The sequence below is a fragment of the Staurois parvus genome, unplaced genomic scaffold (genome assembly GCF_062004578.1).
Source record: "Staurois parvus isolate SC_StPar_1 unplaced genomic scaffold, SC_StPar_1.0 ptg000747l, whole genome shotgun sequence".
NCBI classification, from domain to species: domain Eukaryota; kingdom Metazoa; phylum Chordata; class Amphibia; order Anura; family Ranidae; genus Staurois; species Staurois parvus.
In genome coordinates this window covers 1,395,907-1,413,295 of record NW_028318543.1, presented here as the reverse complement: position 1 = coordinate 1,413,295, position 17,389 = coordinate 1,395,907, and the positions used below count along the sequence as shown (strand labels likewise).

General features: G+C 47.5%; 1 protein-coding gene across 1 annotated transcript in view; it reads right to left on the bottom strand.

The window, feature by feature from the left end:
• Positions 1-17,389, bottom strand: part of LOC149445074 (vomeronasal type-2 receptor 26-like) — an 83,281-nt gene that overhangs the window by 41,820 nt on the left and 24,072 nt on the right. The window contains exon 3 of the mRNA XM_089654246.1: positions 12,038-12,256. Within this exon, the coding sequence (XP_089510372.1) occupies positions 12,038-12,256 (219 nt within the window). The remainder of the gene's footprint in view (positions 1-12,037; positions 12,257-17,389) is intronic.

Here is a 17,389-nt window from a genome sequence, read left to right as displayed (position 1 = left end):
CCATGGCAGATTAGGGGCCTGGCAGCAGCTATGGGAGGCCCGTAATCTGCCAGCACCCTATGACAAAAAATGGAACACACCAGCAGTGTGTGAGGAGACCTGAAAGTGGCACATGGCAGAGTGTGGCGATGGAGACAGCAGCAATGGGAGGCCGTACAGGGACCCATGAGAGACTCTGGACCTGGCAGCAGCATGAGGAGGCGGTATAGGGGCCTATGGCAGATTAGGGGCCTGGCAGCAGCTATGGGAGGCCCGTAATCTGCCAGCACCCTATGACAAAAAATTGAACACACCAGCAGTGTGTGAGGAGACCTGAAAGTGGCACATGGCAGAGTGAGGCGATGGGAGACAGCAGCAATGGGAGACCGTACAGGGACCCATGAGAGACTCTGGACCTGGCAGCAGCATGAGGAGGCGGTACAGGGGCCCATGGCAGATTAGGGGCCTGGCAGCAGCTATGTGAGGCCCGTAATCTGCTAGCACCCTATGACAAAAAATGTAACACACCAGCAGTGTGAGGAGACCTGAAAGTGGCACATGGCAGAGTGCGGCGATGGAGACAGCAGCAATGGGAGGCCGTACAGGGACCCATGAGACACTGTTGACCTGGCAGCAGCATGAGGAGGCGGTACAGGGGCCCATGGCAGATTACGGGCCTGGCAGCAGCAATGGGAGGCCCGTAATCTGCCAGCACCCTATGACAAAATGGAACCCACCAGCAGTGTGAGGAGACCTGAAAGTGGCACATGGCAGAGTGTGGCGATGGAGACAGCAGCAATGGGAGGCCGTACAGGGACCCATGACACACTGTGGACCTGGCAGCAGCATGAGGAGGCGGTACAGGGGCCCATGGCAGATTAGGGGCCTGGCAGCAGCTATGGGAGGCCCGTAATCTGCCAGCACCCTATGACAAAAAATGGAACACACCAGCAGTGTGTGAGGAGACCTGAAAGTGGCACATGGCATGAGAGACTCTAGACCTGGCAGCAGCATGAGGAGGCGGTATAGGGGCCCATGGCAGATTAGGTGCCTGGCAGCAGCTATGGGAGGCCCGTAATCTGCCAGCACCCTATGACAAAAAATGGAACACACCAGCAGTGTGTGAGGAGACCTGAAAGTGGCACATGTTTGGGGCATGATTCATGGCGGATTTAGTCAGTTGTGTCAGGAACTGGTGGTTTGAAATCCAGACTAATCCACGCCTGATTCATTTTCACAAACGTGAGTCTCTCCACACTTTGGGTGGACAGTCGTGTCCTCCGCGGAGTTACAATACCTCCTGCCGCACTAAACACGCGCTCCGATGCCACGCTACTGGCCGGGCATGACAGCCTTTCAAGGGCAAATTCAGCTAGTTGGGGCCAAAGGTCAAGTTTCGTTGCCCAGTAGTCAAGGGGATTGTCTACCTCGGTTGGCAGGGTGCTGTCCAAGTAGGCCCAAGCCTGTTGTTTGAGCTCCTGCTCCAGGTCCACCTGATGCTGCTGCGGCTGGTTAGTAGTTTCCTCACTGCGCTGGTGAAGAAAGCTACTCATCATCGGCTGCAGACTGAGGCAGCCGCTGCTGGTGGAGCTGCCACTGCTCCTACCACCCCACCCCTCCCCTGCTGCCATGGCAGCGGAACGCGAGCGCACAGGGCCCACAGTGTCTGAGGATGGACGTTGGCGCAGAAAGGCAGAGAACAAATGACTACATAGGTGGTTTTTATAGTACGTAATTTTGGCCTCCCTCTCAGCAGGTGTGAAAAAGGCCACCATTTTGGAACGGTAGCGAGGGTCCAACAAGGTGGACAGCCAAAAGTCATCCCTCTGTCTGATGGTTATTATTCGGCTGTCGCTACGCAAGCAACCGAGCATGCTATGGGCCATTTGTGCCAAGGAATGCGAGGGACTCCCTGCCTCCATCTCCACAGCATACTGCCACGGTGCGTCTGGGTCCTCTGTCTCCTCCTCCTCTACCAGATGCTCCTGCTCCTCCACTCCTGTCCGCTGAGTGGAAAAAACACCCATTTCACTCAATAATTCCTGAGCACAAATGTCCTCCTCTACCTCCTCCTCTTCTTCCTGTCCTGCCCCCACAGGGGTCATGTGGCGTTGAGATCTGTGCGCCACGTCTACCGCACCCTGACCAGCCATTGTTAACAGCATTTGTTCCAGGACGTGCAACAGAGGAATGACGTCGTTCATCCCATAGTCCTGCCGACTCACGAATAGCGTGGCCTCCTCAAAGGTCCTGAGCAAGCGGCAGGTGTCACGCATGAGCTGCCAATGGCTGACATCGAAGTTACACAGGGGAGTACCTTTATCCGCTTGTAACATCAGGAAATCGGTGATGGCCTTTCGCTGTTCGTAAAGGCGGTCTAACATGTGTAGGGTTGAATTCCACCATGTTGCAACGTCGCAGATCAGGCGATGCTGTGGAATTCCGTTCTGCCGCTGCAGCTCAAGGAGGGTGTGCTTTGCGCTGTAGGAATGGCTGAAATGCATGCAAAGTTTACGTGACATTTTAAGGATGTCTTGCAGTGGGATGGTGGATTTTAGGAACCGCTTGACAACCAGATTGAACACGTGAGCCATGCATGGCGCATGGCACAACCTTCCTTGACGCAGAGCAGACATCATGTTCTTTCCGTTGTCGGTCAACATGGTTCCGATTTTCAGTTTGTGCGGAGACAGCCATCTGTCGATTTCTCTGTTCATTACACTCAGAAGTTCCTCCCCTGTGTGACTACGTTCGCCAAGGCATACCAGGTGCAGCACAGCGTGACACCGTTGCGCCCTGCACATGTGATATGCCGGTCGGGTAATGGGACTTGGCACGGGGGTGGCGGCTGAGGACACGGCGGAAGAAGAGGTGGTAGAGGCGGACATGTTTGCTGGACCAAGGACGTGCAAACGTGGAGGCAAAAGCGGCGTGACCTGTCCAAGTTGCTGGTGCGGCTGTGCCGGCACCACGTTCACCCAGTGGGCCGTAAATGACATGTACTGTCACTGACCGTAGTTACAGCTCCACACGTCGGCGCTGCCGTGCACTTTGGCAGAGACCGACATGCTCAAAGACTGGCCCACCATCTCTTCTACATGTGAATGCAGGGCTGGCACTGCCTTTTGGGCGAAGAAATGACGGCTTGGCACTCTCCACCGCGGCGCGGCACAAGCCATCATTTCTCGGAAAGGTGCTGAGTCCAGCAGTTGGAAAGGGAGGGACTGCAGCACCAGCAACTTGGACAGGAGGACGTTCAGCTTTTGCACCGTCGGGTGCGTGCTCGCAAACTGTTGTCTCTTGGAAACGGATTCCAAGAAAGACTGCTGACGGAATCCGTGAAGAGGAGTAGCAGGAGAAGGAGCATCTGAATGAGCGGAAGATGCCAACGAGCGACAACTCCCCTCAGCAGAGGTGTTGGAGCCTTGACTGGCTGATAGAGGGCGATTGACATCGGGTGACGGAGCAAGTAACGGAGCGGGTGATGGAGCGGGGGCTGGGGCAGGCAGAACCGCCGTATCTTTATCACGGTTTTCCCAGGCCACCTAATGGTGACGCTGCATATGCTGACGCAACGCTGTAGTCCCAACATGGGCCCCCTGGCCACGCTTGCATTTCTGGCCACATAGTCGACATACGGCTACGTTTACTTCCTCGGGCGGCTTGACGAAAAATTGCCACACCACCGAGTAGGAAACTTTGCCCCCGCTACTCCTCACTGGCTGACTGCTACTTCCTCCGTGCACACCGGCACCACTACTGGCCGTGGTGGTAGGCTGCAGTGGAGCTGGTGCTCTACTCCGTGGCCGTTGGGCTCCACTGACACTGCTGCGACCCTGCTGCCTCCTGGGCAACCCACCGACTGTTTCGCTCGCTGCCAAGCTGGCACCCTCTTCTCCTGATGATGCGGAAGAAATTACCTGATGACGACGAGGCTGCCAAGTGCAATCAACCTCCTCATCATCAAGTAGGGTCTCCGCCTCACTACTAGCCCCCTCGGCTGCGTCTGGGTCAGGAGACAGACCTGTCTCTAGACCGGCTACCGAGCCACTCTCCTCGCCAGTACTTCTTCGCCTGGCTGCTGAAAAGGCGGATGTCTCCCCCTGTTCCTGACCGCCCTCTGTTAGCTCTTCCTCACTGTACAGTGGGGCTGAGCCCACAGCATGCGATACTTCGCTTGGTGAGGGAACAGCAAAGGACAGGGGCAGGTAGAGGACACGTGATTTCAGTGGGCTTGCTCCCGGGCCATGCCAACTAACAGTTGTGTCTGACGTACACACCGACCGTTGGCTGTAGGTGTCAGAGGTGACCTGGGAAGAGGAAGACGACCGAGCCAACCAATCGATGACGGCAGGGTTGTCGGTGGAGACACGACCGCTGGATGACACCGGGAGCACTGGCCTCTGGCTGCGACTAGTGCTGCCTCGACCCCTTCCTCTGCTGCCACGTCTGCTCGCTCCTAAAACATTGCCTCCTCTGCCACTCCTCTGCATGTTGTCTGACATACTCTTTAATTCAACGATTCTGTGTCCCTGAGTAACAATTCTGTGTCCCTGAGTAACAATTCTGTGTCTGTCCCTGAGTAACAATTCTGTGGCCCTAAGTAATGGTTCTGTGGCCCTCAGTAACAATTCTGTGTCCCTGAGTAACAATTCTGTGGCCCTAAGTAACGGTTCTGTGGCCCTCAGTAACAATTCTGTGTCCCTGAGTAACGTTTCTGTGGCCCTAAGTAACGGTTCTGTGGCCCTCAGTAACAATTCTGTGCCCCTGAGTAACAATTCTGTGCCCCTGAGTAACAATTCTGTGTCTGTCCCTGATTAACAATTCTGTGGCCCTAAGTAACGGTTCTGTGGCCCTCAGTAACAATTCTGTGTCCCTGAGTAACAATTCTGTGGCCCTAAGTAACGGTTCTGTGGCCCTCAGGAGCAATTCTGTGTCCCTGAGTAACAATTCTGTGTCTGTCCCTGAGTAACAATTCTGTGGCCCTAAGTAACGGTTCTGTGGCCCTCAGTAACAATTCTGTGTCCCTGAGTAACAATTCTGTGGCCCTAAGTAACGGTTCTGTGGCCCTCAGTAACAATTCTGTGTCCCTGAGTAACGTTTCTGTGGCCCTAAGTAACGGTTCTGTGGCCCTCAGTAACAATTCTGTGCCCCTGAGTAACAATTCTGTGTCTGTCCCTGAGTAACAATTCTGTGGCCCTAAGTAACGGTTCTGTGGCCCTCAGTAACAATTCTGTGTCCCTGAGTAACAATTATGTGGCCCTAAGTAACGGTTCTGTGGCCCTCAGTAACAATTCTGTGTCCCTGAGTAACAATTCTGTGTCTGTCCCTGAGTAACAATTCTGTGGCCCTAAGTAACGGTTCTGTGGCCCTCAGTAACAATTCTGTGTCCCTGAGTAACAATTCTGTGGCCCTAAGTAACGGTTCTGTGGCCCTCAGTAACAATTCTGTGTCCCTCAGTAACAATTCTGTGTCTGTCCCTGAGTAACAATTCTGTGGCCCTAAGTAACGGTTCTGTGGCCCTCACTAACAATTCTGTGTCCCTGAGTAACGTTTCTGTGGCCCTAAGTAACGGTTCTGTGGCCCTCAGTAACAATTCTGTGTCCCTGAGTAACAATTCTGTGTCTGTCCCTGAGTAACAATTCTGTGGCCCTAAGTATCGGTTCTGTGGCCCTCAGTAACAATTCTGTGTCCCTGAGTAACAATTCTGTGGCCCTAAGTAACGGTTCTGTGGCCCTAAGGAACGGTTCTGTGGCCCTCAGTAACAATTCTGTGTCCCTCAGTAACAATTCTGTGTCTGTCCCTCAGTAACAATTCTGTGGCCCTAACTAACGTTTCTGTGGCCCTAAGTAACAGTTCTGTGGCCCTCAGTAACAATTCTGTGTCCCTGAGTAACAATTCTGTGGCCCTAAGTAACGGTTCTGTGGCCCTCAGTAACAATTCTGTGTCTGTCCCTGAGTAACAATTCTGTGGCCCTAAGTAACGGTTCTGTGGCCCTCAGTAACAATTCTGTGTCCCACAGTAACAATTCTGTGTCTGTCCCTGAGTAACAATTCTGTGGCCCTAAGTAACAGTTCTGTGGCCCTAAGTAACAATTCTGTGTCCCTCAGTAACAATTCTGTGTCTGTCCCTGAGTAACAATTCTGTGGCCCTAAGTAACGTTTCTGTGGCCCTAAGTAACAGTTCTGTGGCCCTCAGTAACAATTCTGTGTCCCTGAGTAACGTTTCTGTGGCCCTAAGTAACAATTCTGTGTCCCTCAGTAACAATTCTGTGTCTGTCCCTGAGTAACAATTCTGTGGCCCTAACTAACGTTTCTGTGGCCCTAAGTAACAGTTCTGTGGCCCTCAGTAACAATTCTGTGGCCCTGAGTAACGTTTCTGTGGCCCTAAGTAACAATTCTGTGGCCCTCAGTAACAATTCTGTGTCTGTCCCTGAGTAACAATTCTGTGGCCCTAACATTTCTGTGGCCCTAAGTAACAGTTCTGTGGCCCTCAGTAACAATTCTGTGTCTCTGAGTAACGTTTCTGTGGCCCTCAGTAACAATTCTGTGGCCCTCAGTAACAATTCTGTCTGTCCCTGAGTAACAATTCTGTGGCCCTAACTAGCGTTTCTGTGGCCCTAAGTAACGATTCTGTGGCCCTCACTAACAATTCTGTGTCCCTGAGTAATGTTTCTGTGGCCCTCAGTAACAATTCTGTGGCCCTCAGTAACAATTCTGTCTGTCCCTGAGTAACAATTCTGTGGCCCTAACTAGCGTTTCTGTGGACCTAAGTAACGATTCTGTGGCCCTCACTAACAATTCTGTGTCCCTGAGTAATGTTTCTGTGGCCCTCAGTAACAATTCTGTGGCCCTCAGTAACAATTCTGTCTGTCCCTGAGTAACAATTCTGTGGCCCTAACTAGCGTTTCTGTGGCCCTAAGTAACGATTCTGTGGCCCTCACTAACAAATCTGTGTCCCTGAGTAATGTTTCTCTGTCCCCAAGTAACGTTTCTCTGTCCCTAAGTAACGTTTCTGTGGCCCTAACTCTGTCCCTAATACAGAGCGGTCTGCCTCTTTTGAATGACTGGAGGCAAATGGAGAATTCTAAAATGGCCGCCATTTATAGCTCGACCATTACACAGTGCTGGCTGGCTGGCTGCTGATTGGCTAATGCGATCACATGTCATTAAGGAATGCATTATGGGTCAGCGCGCCTTGTCTGCGCGCCTTCCCAGACATCCCCGCTCCGTCGCCGCACATGTCCGCCGCCATTTTAGGAAAAATTTTGATTCGCGCATCCGAAGTAGGCTATTTTTCGGATTCGGCGCGAATCGAAAATTTTCCAATATTCGAAACGAATTCCACTTCGCCTACTTCGATTCGCTCATCTCTAATATTAATGATTCATTTTCCTTTTTTAATGTGTTTTATGTATGTAGGGAACTGTTATTTTATACACTAGTTGTGGTTTGTTTACATTCATATACAGCCACTACCATAGAGGTCCCATTACAGACAAGTCCCTAGGTGTGCTTCCTGCCCCTGCAAGGAGGTCAAGAAACCCCAGGATGTTATATAGTTTGTTTTCCAGGAAGTATCAGGCAGAGGGTGCCAGCCTGCCATGTGCTGTGTATCTGGGGAGAACTGTATGGGGATTCTGTGAGTATTGATCCAGATTAACAAGGCTGCTATCTATGTAGTTGTTACTGAAGCAGATTAGGTCTGCCTCTGTTATATTTCAACTTCTGTATTGGAACCCTAATATCTCTGTAAGAGAGGGATTTGTGGTTCATTATCATTATTCTATTTACACTGCAGAATCCTTATAGTCTATATATATATATCGGTGTTTTCAGCTGCATAAGACTGTCAGGTGAACTTTCTGTTAATCGCAGTGTATCTTTGCAGCCTCTTGGCTTAAAGCCATAGCACCCTTATTGGTCTGGATCTCCCTTTAGCTAGGATTAGCATAGGGAGCGTTGGATAGACTAGGCTAGAGGTAGGTTAGGCATCCGATGGCCACTTAGACAGATAGAGGCCCGGTTGCAGTGACAGCCCAGTTTAGGGATAGGGACTAAGAGTAAGGCTAGATAGGACATTTTATCCTTTTAGGTGATGCATCGCTGATCGTCAGACAAGCAGTGCAATCATCCGCATAGAACGTGTTACTTGGACGCCATCGCAGCATCTAAAGTGGAAGCGTGCATCTTATTGACCCTCACCTCTCCAGGGGCCCCTGCAACCGGACTGCGCTATAACCCATGGTTGGAGGTATTCTGTATACTACATGCACATACAGTCAGGTCCATAAATATTGGGACATCGACACAATTCTAACATTTTTGGCTCTATACACCACAATGGATTTGAAATGAAATGAACAAGATGTGCTTTAACTGCAGACTGTCAGCTTTAATATGAGGGTATTTACATCCAAATCAGGTGAACGATGTAGGAATTACAACAGTTTGCATATGTGCCTCCCACTTGTTAAGGGACCAAAAGTAATGGGACAATTGGCTTCTCAGCTGTTCCATGTCCAGGTGTGTGTTATTCCCTCATTATCCCAATTACAATGAGCAGATAAAAGGCCCAGAGTTCATTTCAAGTGTGCTATTTGCATTTGGAATCTGTTGCTGTCAACTCTCAAGATGAGATCCAAAGAGCTGTCACTATCAGTGAAGCCATCATTAGGCTGAAAAATCAAAACAAACCCATCAGAGAGATCGCAAAAACATTAGGCGTGGCCAAAACAACTGTTTGGAACATTCTTAAAAAGAAGGAACGCACCGGTGAGCTCAGCAACACCAAAAGACCCGGAAGACCACGGAAAACAACTGTGGTGGATGACCGAAGAATTCTTTCCCTGGTGAAGAAAACACCCTTCACAACAGTTGGCCAGATCAAGAACACTCTCCAGGAGGTAGGTGTATGTGTGTCAAAGTCAACAATCAAGAGAAGACTTCACCAGAGTGAATACAGAGGGTTCACCACAAGATGGAAACCATTGGTGAGCCTCAAACACAGGAAGGCCAGATTAGAGTTTGCCAAACGACATCTAAAAAAGCCTTCACAGTTCTGGAACAACATCCTATGGACAGATGAGACCAACATCAACTTGTACCAGAGTGATGGGAAGAGAAGAGGATGGAGAAGGAACTGCTCATGATCCTAAGCATACCACCTCATCAGTGAAGCATGGTGGTGGTAGTGTCATGGCGTGGGCATGTATGGCTGCCAATGGAATTGCTTCTCCTGTATTTATTGATGATGTGACTGCTGACAGAAGCAGCCGGATGAATTGTGAAGTGTTTCGGGAATATTATCGGCTCATATTCAGCCAAATGCTTCACAACTCATTGGACGCTTCACAGTGCAGAAGGACAATGACCCAAAGCAGACTGCAAAAGCAACCAAAGAAGTGGAATGTTCTGCAATGGCCAAGTCCATCACCTGACCTGAATCCGATTGAGCATTTCACTTGCTGAAGACAAAACTGAAGGGAAAATGCCCCAAGAACAAGCAGGAACTGAAGACAGTTGCAGTAGAGGCCTGGCAGAGCATCACCAGGGATGACACCCAGCGTCTGGTGATGTCTATGCGTTCCACACTTCAGGCTGTCATTGACTGCAAAGGATTTGCAACCAAGTATTAAAAAGTGAAAGTTTGATTTATGATTTTTATTCTGTCCCATTACTTTTGGTCCCTTAACAAGTGGGGGGCACATATGCAAACTGTTGTAATTCCTACACCGTTCACCTGATTTGGATGTAAATACCCTCAAATTAAAGCTGACAGTCTGCAGTTAAATCACATCTTGTTTGTTTCATTTCAAATCCATTGTGGTGGTGTATAGAGCCAAAAATGTTAGAATTGTGTCCATGTCCCAATATTTATGGACCTGACTGTATACCCGGGTATAACTGCAACCTCCCAATTTATGGTAAATTGTAATTCCTGAATGTTCTTCTTATGCATCCTGTTTATGTGGCTGCTTTATATAAACTTTGCATTAGTCTCATACAGGTGTGGTGACATGTTTCCATGTTAGAAATATAAGCTGGGTGCATTAATACTGCTATGTATAGTTACTTTAAGTTGTCTGCCTGTTACATTCCTAGACAGGGGGGAGTCTCCTCAATTGCAGGATCCCTATTCTAGGTGGAAGCACTGCCATTTGTATTATCACAACCCCCTCTTCCATATAGCGAAGGCTCAGGATTGCCTACTCATATGCAGGTTAGCGCCATAGCTTGTTTGGTGTGGGCCATTTCACATAACCCCCCCCCCCCCAAAAACAGGGCTACATGTATAATCTTTTTTATTGTGTAAAAATAAACATTTGTATGTCTGTTGATACATAGTTGTCATTATTTGATACCTGGTGCTTAAAAAGCCTAAATGTTCTGGTATTCTGTGACTGCAGCAAAAACACATGGCATTTCCCAATGTGTGGGGGTACTATTAAGAATGAATGGCACCCCTGTGCATCTGCTAAAGAGCAGCGTGCGTGTCTGCGTGTCAGGAACATGCACAATTTTGCACATATTCCCCACAGCAGTTTTACATATGAATGCTACATTCCCACCACTATTTACATATGAATGCTACATTCCTGCCACTATTTATATATGAATGTCACATTGCCACCACTATTTACATATGAATGTCACATTGCTTCCACTATTTACATATGAATGCCACATTGCCGCCACTATTTACATATGAATGCCACATTGCCGCCACTATTTACATATGAATGCCACATTGCCGCCACTATTTACATATGAATGCCACATTGCCGCCACTATTTACATATGAATGCCACATTGCCGCCACTATTTACATATGAATGCCACATTGCCGCCACTATTTACATATGAATGCCACATTGCCGCCACTATTTACATATGAATGCCACATTGCCGCCACTATTTACATATGAATGCCACATTCCCACCACTATTTACATATGAATGTCACATTGCCCCCACTATTTACGTATGAATGCCACATTGCCACCACTATTTACATGTGAATGCCACATTGCCGCCACTATTTACATATGAATGCCACATTGCCGCCACTATTTACATATGAATGCCACATTGCCACCACTATTTACATATGAATGCCACATTGCCACCACTATTTACATGTGAATGCCACATTGCCGCCACTATTTACATATGAATGTCACATTGCCACCACTATTTACATATGAATGCCACATTGCCACCACTATTTACATATGAATGTCACATTGCCACCACTATTTACATATGAATTTCACATTCCCACCACTATTTACATATGAATGTCACATTCCCACCACTATTTACATATGAATGTCACATTGCCGCCACTATTTACATATGAATGTCACATTGCCGCCACTATTTACATATGAATGCCACATTGCCGCCGCTATTTACACATGGATGCCACATTGCCACCACTATTTACATATGAATGTCACATTGCCACCACTATTTACATATGAATGTCACACTGCCACCACTATTTACATATGAATTTCACATTCCCACCACCATTTACATATGAATTTCACATTCCCACCACTATTTATATATGAATGTCACATTCCCACCACTATTTACATATGAATGTCACATTGCCACCACTATTTACATATGAATGTCACATTGCCACCACTATTTACATATGAATGCCAGTTATTCATGTGAATGCTGACCCCACCTGCCCAGGTGAATCATCTGTACACAGCAATAGGGCAGAGTCGGGCAGAATCAGTGACAGCACCTCACACTGACATATCAGGACACAATGCGGGACGAAGACTTCAAGGGACAAGGGAATGTAAACCGAGACAGTTGGCAAGGAAGGGGCAGCTGCTTTGAGCCCCACAACAATGACTTTTGCCCCTCCTGCATCCAGGCCCTCTGACATGTTTTGCCCCTCACACCGGGGCTTGGTCACAGAAGTGTCGGGAGGCTTGCAAGGTCAGGGCAACCACTGGGGACACACGTTAGAAGCGGCCCCTGTGAGGTTAGAGCTACATATATACACAGAAAACAATCAAGTCATTTCTTACTTTGCCATTTCTCCACACGCGGGGGACACTCATATCTGGAAACCTTTCTGGCACATAATCTGGGCCTTCCATAATGGCAATTGTGCCATAATATACTTTTGTAGCATTTATACTCCAGTGGTGTAATATAAGATCGGTTGGAATTTCTCTTCTCTCGTTGAAGTAGACATCGCCTTCTGCTAGGTCCATGAAGTGAACTTTTTCCACATATTTATGCAGCTTTTCATGGAAGACAAAGAATTCACAGATTACTATATACAGATAGAAGAGTTCTGGAATCTCTTCACAAAACACAAACAGTGAGAGAGCTCCATCCAAGTGACTCGGCGGGCTTTCTATAAATGAATGAACCAGGAGAATCACTTATTCTTCACTTTTGGTTCTCCTGCAATGTCTCCTCTGATATGAAAAGAATCTCCTGACCTAATAATCCAGAGAACCATCAATCATTCATTTTATATTCAGATTGCACAAGTCTGTATGTATATATTTGGGAGAATCAATAAAATGGACATTTTTCTGTCTATTCTATTTACATTTTTGCTCCAAGAGAGATAAGCAGAGGACAGAAAAGCTTCATATGGACTGATTGGTATTGATGATTATGAACTGATTCGCTTACGGAACCATTTTGTGCATTTTTTGCAATGTTTAAAAAATCATTTAATCCTAAATTATATAAAACTCCCAAAAAGTATATACAGTATTTTCTAAAAGTAGGAAAAATAAAATGGCGGCAGCTCCAATGTTTTATGTCACAATATTAGTGTGCCGGTTTAGGAAAAACAAAATTTCAGTACAAAATACACTAAAGATAATTTTAGGGCACACAGACAATGTATTTCCCAATTGCTGATAACATATAAAAGATTAGGTTGCACCGAGTAAATAGATACCCAGCGTGTCAAACCGTAAAATTGTGTGCGCCCGTGAAATGGCAACAAACGTCATTACTCTGTATTTTCTGTAGCCAGTTAAGGACCGCTCTATAGCAGATGTACTGCCACAGGGTGGCCAATCTAAGCAAAATCCGTATATACACCGGAGTTTGCACTTTCTTTAGGGAACATACATGCTGCCGGCACACAGCTTCTGACATGATTAGTCACACCAAAAGCCTATCAGCATGTGCCGGAAAAGGGATGTCCGCCGGCACACGGTGATCGGTGAGGAGAGACAGAACACAGCTCTGCTTATGTAAACAAGGCTGAGCTGTGTCCTGTCAGTGGCAATGTGCTGGGTTATCTTTCTCTGCAAAGCAGGGAATAAAATCCAGCACATTACCTAAAAACAGCCCATTGTGGACACACGTACACTGGCTAGGCACACAGTTACCCCTCTGATCACCCTAGGTGTTCAACCCCTTCCCAGCCAGTGTCATTCATACAATGAGTGAATATTTTTAGCACTGATCACTGTATTAGTGTCACTGGTTCCCAGTGTCAGTTAGTGTCAGGCTTTCCACCACAATATTGCAGTTCTGCTATAAGTCACTGATCGTCGCCATTACTAGTAACTAGAAATTAGATTTAAAAAAAATTTTTTTTATTGGATATGTTTTTATAGCAGAAAGTAAAAAATATGTTGCACCAAAAGAAAGCTCTCTTTGTCAGAAAAAGGGGAAATGTACAGTGTTGCATGACCGCGCAATTGTCAATTAAAGTAACACAGCGCCATATAGCAAAAAATGGCCGGGTAATGAAGGGTAAATCTCCTGGAGGGCGAGTGGATAGGCAAAGCTTTACAAGTCATCGGTTCAGAGTTCTCTAGGAGCTCTAGTGCCAGAATTATTGGTCTCACTCCGGAGTGTACGGTGATATGTAAAATGTGTAGCACAAGCAACGTTTTCCTTTAAAGGCTTTCCTAATGCATGTGATTACATTAATACATGCAATGTGCGGGGGTTGGGGGCCCCAGAATGTTGGAGGGGATATTTTAAGTGCTTTGAAGTAAATTACATTTTTTACAATTTTCTTTTTTTTAATTTTATTTTACAAACCTTTTTTTCATCACGTAGGAGTCAAAAAGTCCCCTATATGATGATTTTTTTGGTGACAGGTTCTAAAAGATCTCTGATGGTGCGTAGAAAGGCGGCTGTTACTGGGGGTGTTTGAAAGTGATCGGGTGGCTGTCCGGCCTCCAGAACACTTCCATCTTCTGTTGGGAACACTCAGCTGGGAGTGTGTGCAAACCCCCCCTCCCCCTGGTACCACCATAGTTACTATGTCAGGGCAAAGAAAGGGGTAAGAATTTTCAAACCCACCATTATGTATTCCTAAATACCTGCCACAATGTTACCTCCTTTGTCTGAAGGTTTGTAGGTAGAACATTTCTCTCTTTCAGTGTAGTCTAGTTCTAAGGGCTCGAACTGCAGGATATAGATCCTAAGGCCATATTCTTCATCTCCTCCACCATTCATCTGACAAATAGCTCTACACTCGGGTTAGTCTGAGTTGGAAACCCACTGGATTTCTTTTTATATCCCTCTTGTATTTTGCAACTAGAGTCAATGTCAATAGTCTGTAGTATCTGCAGAAGAAAACTCTGTCCACTCTGATGCAGCACCCCAATAAGGGCAAATACACTGATCAGCCATACCTTTATGACCACCCACCTAATACTGAGTAGGTCCCCGTTTTGCTATCAACATGGCCTTGACCCATCGAGGCAAGGACACTACTAGACCTCTGAAGGTATGCTGTGGCATCTGCACCAAGCTGTCAGTAGCTTGTCCTGTAAGTTGTGGGATGGGGCCTCCATGGATCAGAAATGTTTTTCCAGCACCTCCCACAAATAAATTGAGATGTGGAGAATTTGGTGGTCAAGTTAACACCTCAAACTTGTATTCCTCAAACCAATTTTGAAGAATTGTTGCAGTATGGCAGGGCAAATTATCATGCTGAAAGACGCCACTGCCATCAGGGATTGTCATTTCTATGAAGAGGTGTACTTAGTTAACAACAATGTTTAGGTAGGTGGTACATGTCAAGTAACATTCACATGAATGGCAGAACCCAAGGTTTCTCAACAGAATATTCCCAGCATAACAGCAAAACTGGATGCTTTATGGCAAGAAAGCAATCTGAGGCATCACTCTGCTTCTACTGACTTTCCTTCTTCCCATACTGTATCCTGGTGCCATCTTTCCCACACACCCAGCCACCTTCATGATGAAAAAAAATGGGGCACATCAGACCAGGCCACCCATTTCCAGGTGCACCATGGGCCACTAATGAAGCAAGATCAAAAATGTGCAAATTCATAATCAAGGAGAAGCGTGTGGAGGTGTAACCATAGAAAGAGGTGTAGGACAGGGCTGTCTTAATGAAGGAAAACAAACAAGATATACCTGTGCTCAAATCCCACCAGCTAGTACATGCATTTACCCATCAGGTGCTAAAGGGGTGCAACCACATATTAACACTAGAAATCCTGAAGGGCCCTCTGCACACTGGTATGTACCCTTCAAGCAGACTATGCAATAAGTAGGGATATTTAGTTCACACATATTGCAATACATGCTTAAGTTGGCCAACTGCGTCAAAGTAATCCACTTTGTCTTTCCCCAATGTTGGCATTGTGTCCACAGTAGGATTTGCGGATGTCACAAGTTAGCCTGCAGCTTCTTGTGTGTTTATTCTTACCTCCTTGCTGCTCTTGATTCCTTCACATGTGTGTTTGTCTGTGCTCACCTATGGGCGTCGTCTGCTATTCCCTTGGCTTTATGTCCTTCCCTTTCATCACTTCCTGGGCCGCCTCCTAGCTGGCTTGTCTATTTAAAACATGCTCAGTCAGGCCCACTTTGCCTGAGCCACGTGTTGTTGTTGGAGCTCCCTTGTGTGTCTACTGAGAATCCTTTACCTTGGCTTGCCTACTGGATTTCCTGTGTCTACTCCTGTTGTACCCTCTAGTGGTCTCCTTTATCTCAACTGGGTGTATCTGGGGGCCGCGACTTGGTCCCAGCCTGCTGCAAGTCCATCCCCACCATCAGGGGCCCTGGTGAACAAGCAGGTTGGGGCTTAGACTCCACACCCTGGGGAATCCCAAGTTGTGGATCAAAGAGCTCACTACCACAGATGCTGACAGTTTGCTCAGTCCATGAGCTCCTCGAAGACACCGCGGCCTCTCCTGAAACAACTTCAGGGTTTGGTGCAGAGAGTCGATGTCCAGCAAGCCTATCAAGAACAGATTATGCACTGTCTGCAGGAAATCTCCTCACGGTTGGATCAGCTACAGGCTGGGGCCACTTCCTCACCCTCTGCTTTGGTTCCGGCCCTTGCTCCGGCTAATGCTGTTCCACCTTCCGCTGTTCCCCCAGTGGAACACCATCCTGCGAGACTCCAGCTGCCTCCACCGCCTCACTTCTCTGGTGATCCCAAGGCTTGTCGAGGCTTCATCAATCAGTGCTCGATTCATTTTGAACTAGCAGACGATCGTTTCCTTATTGATCATTCCAAAATGGCATACATGATTTCCCTCCTTTTAGGTGAAGCACTGGCTTGGGCCTCGCCACTGTGGGAGCATCAGGACCCCACTATCTCCAGTCTCCCAGCTTTCCAGCAAGCTTTCCGGAAATCCTTGGACGTGCCTGGCAGGACTTCATCTGCTGCGGGAGCCCTTCTTCAGCTACGCCAAGGTAGCATGACTGTTGGTCAGTATGCAGTTCAGTTTCACACCTTGGCTTCAGAACCTGCATGGAATGATGAGGCCCTTTCTGAAATCTTTTGGCAAGGTCTAGTGAACCGTATTAAGGACAAATTAGCTGGAAGAAACATACCCACCGTCCTGGATGACTTGATTACGCTTAGCATCAAAATCGATGTCCGCTTCCAGGAACAAGATCTGGAAAAGTCTGGTCCACATCATTCCCAAGTGGGTTCGTTTGCTTCTGTGTTCCAAAAATTCCCTGAACCACCTACCTCCACAGCCGGGCCAAATTCCGAGGAACCTATGCAGTTGGGTCGAACACGCCTCACTCCACAAGAGCAATCGCATCGCTTAAGACTTGGTCTATGCCTTTACTCTGGGGCTAAGGGTCATGTAATTAACTCTTCTCCAATCCGTCCGTGAAACTCTTTGGTCTAGATCGCTTTGAGGGAGGTGATCTAGACCAGAACCTGAACTCCGCCTCCTTCCCTCGATTTCTTATACCTGTCTCCATCCATTGGGCTCTGAACTCCTATCAGGTTTAGGCTTATGTGGACTCTGGGGTAGCCAGAAATTTAATCGAACAATCCTTGGCTGCTGAATTGGGCATTCCTCTTGTTCCTTTGATGACTCCCCTATCAGTATCTGCAGTTGATGGCTCTATCTTGGCCTTAGGACCTCTACGCTTTTGAACTAACAGCATAA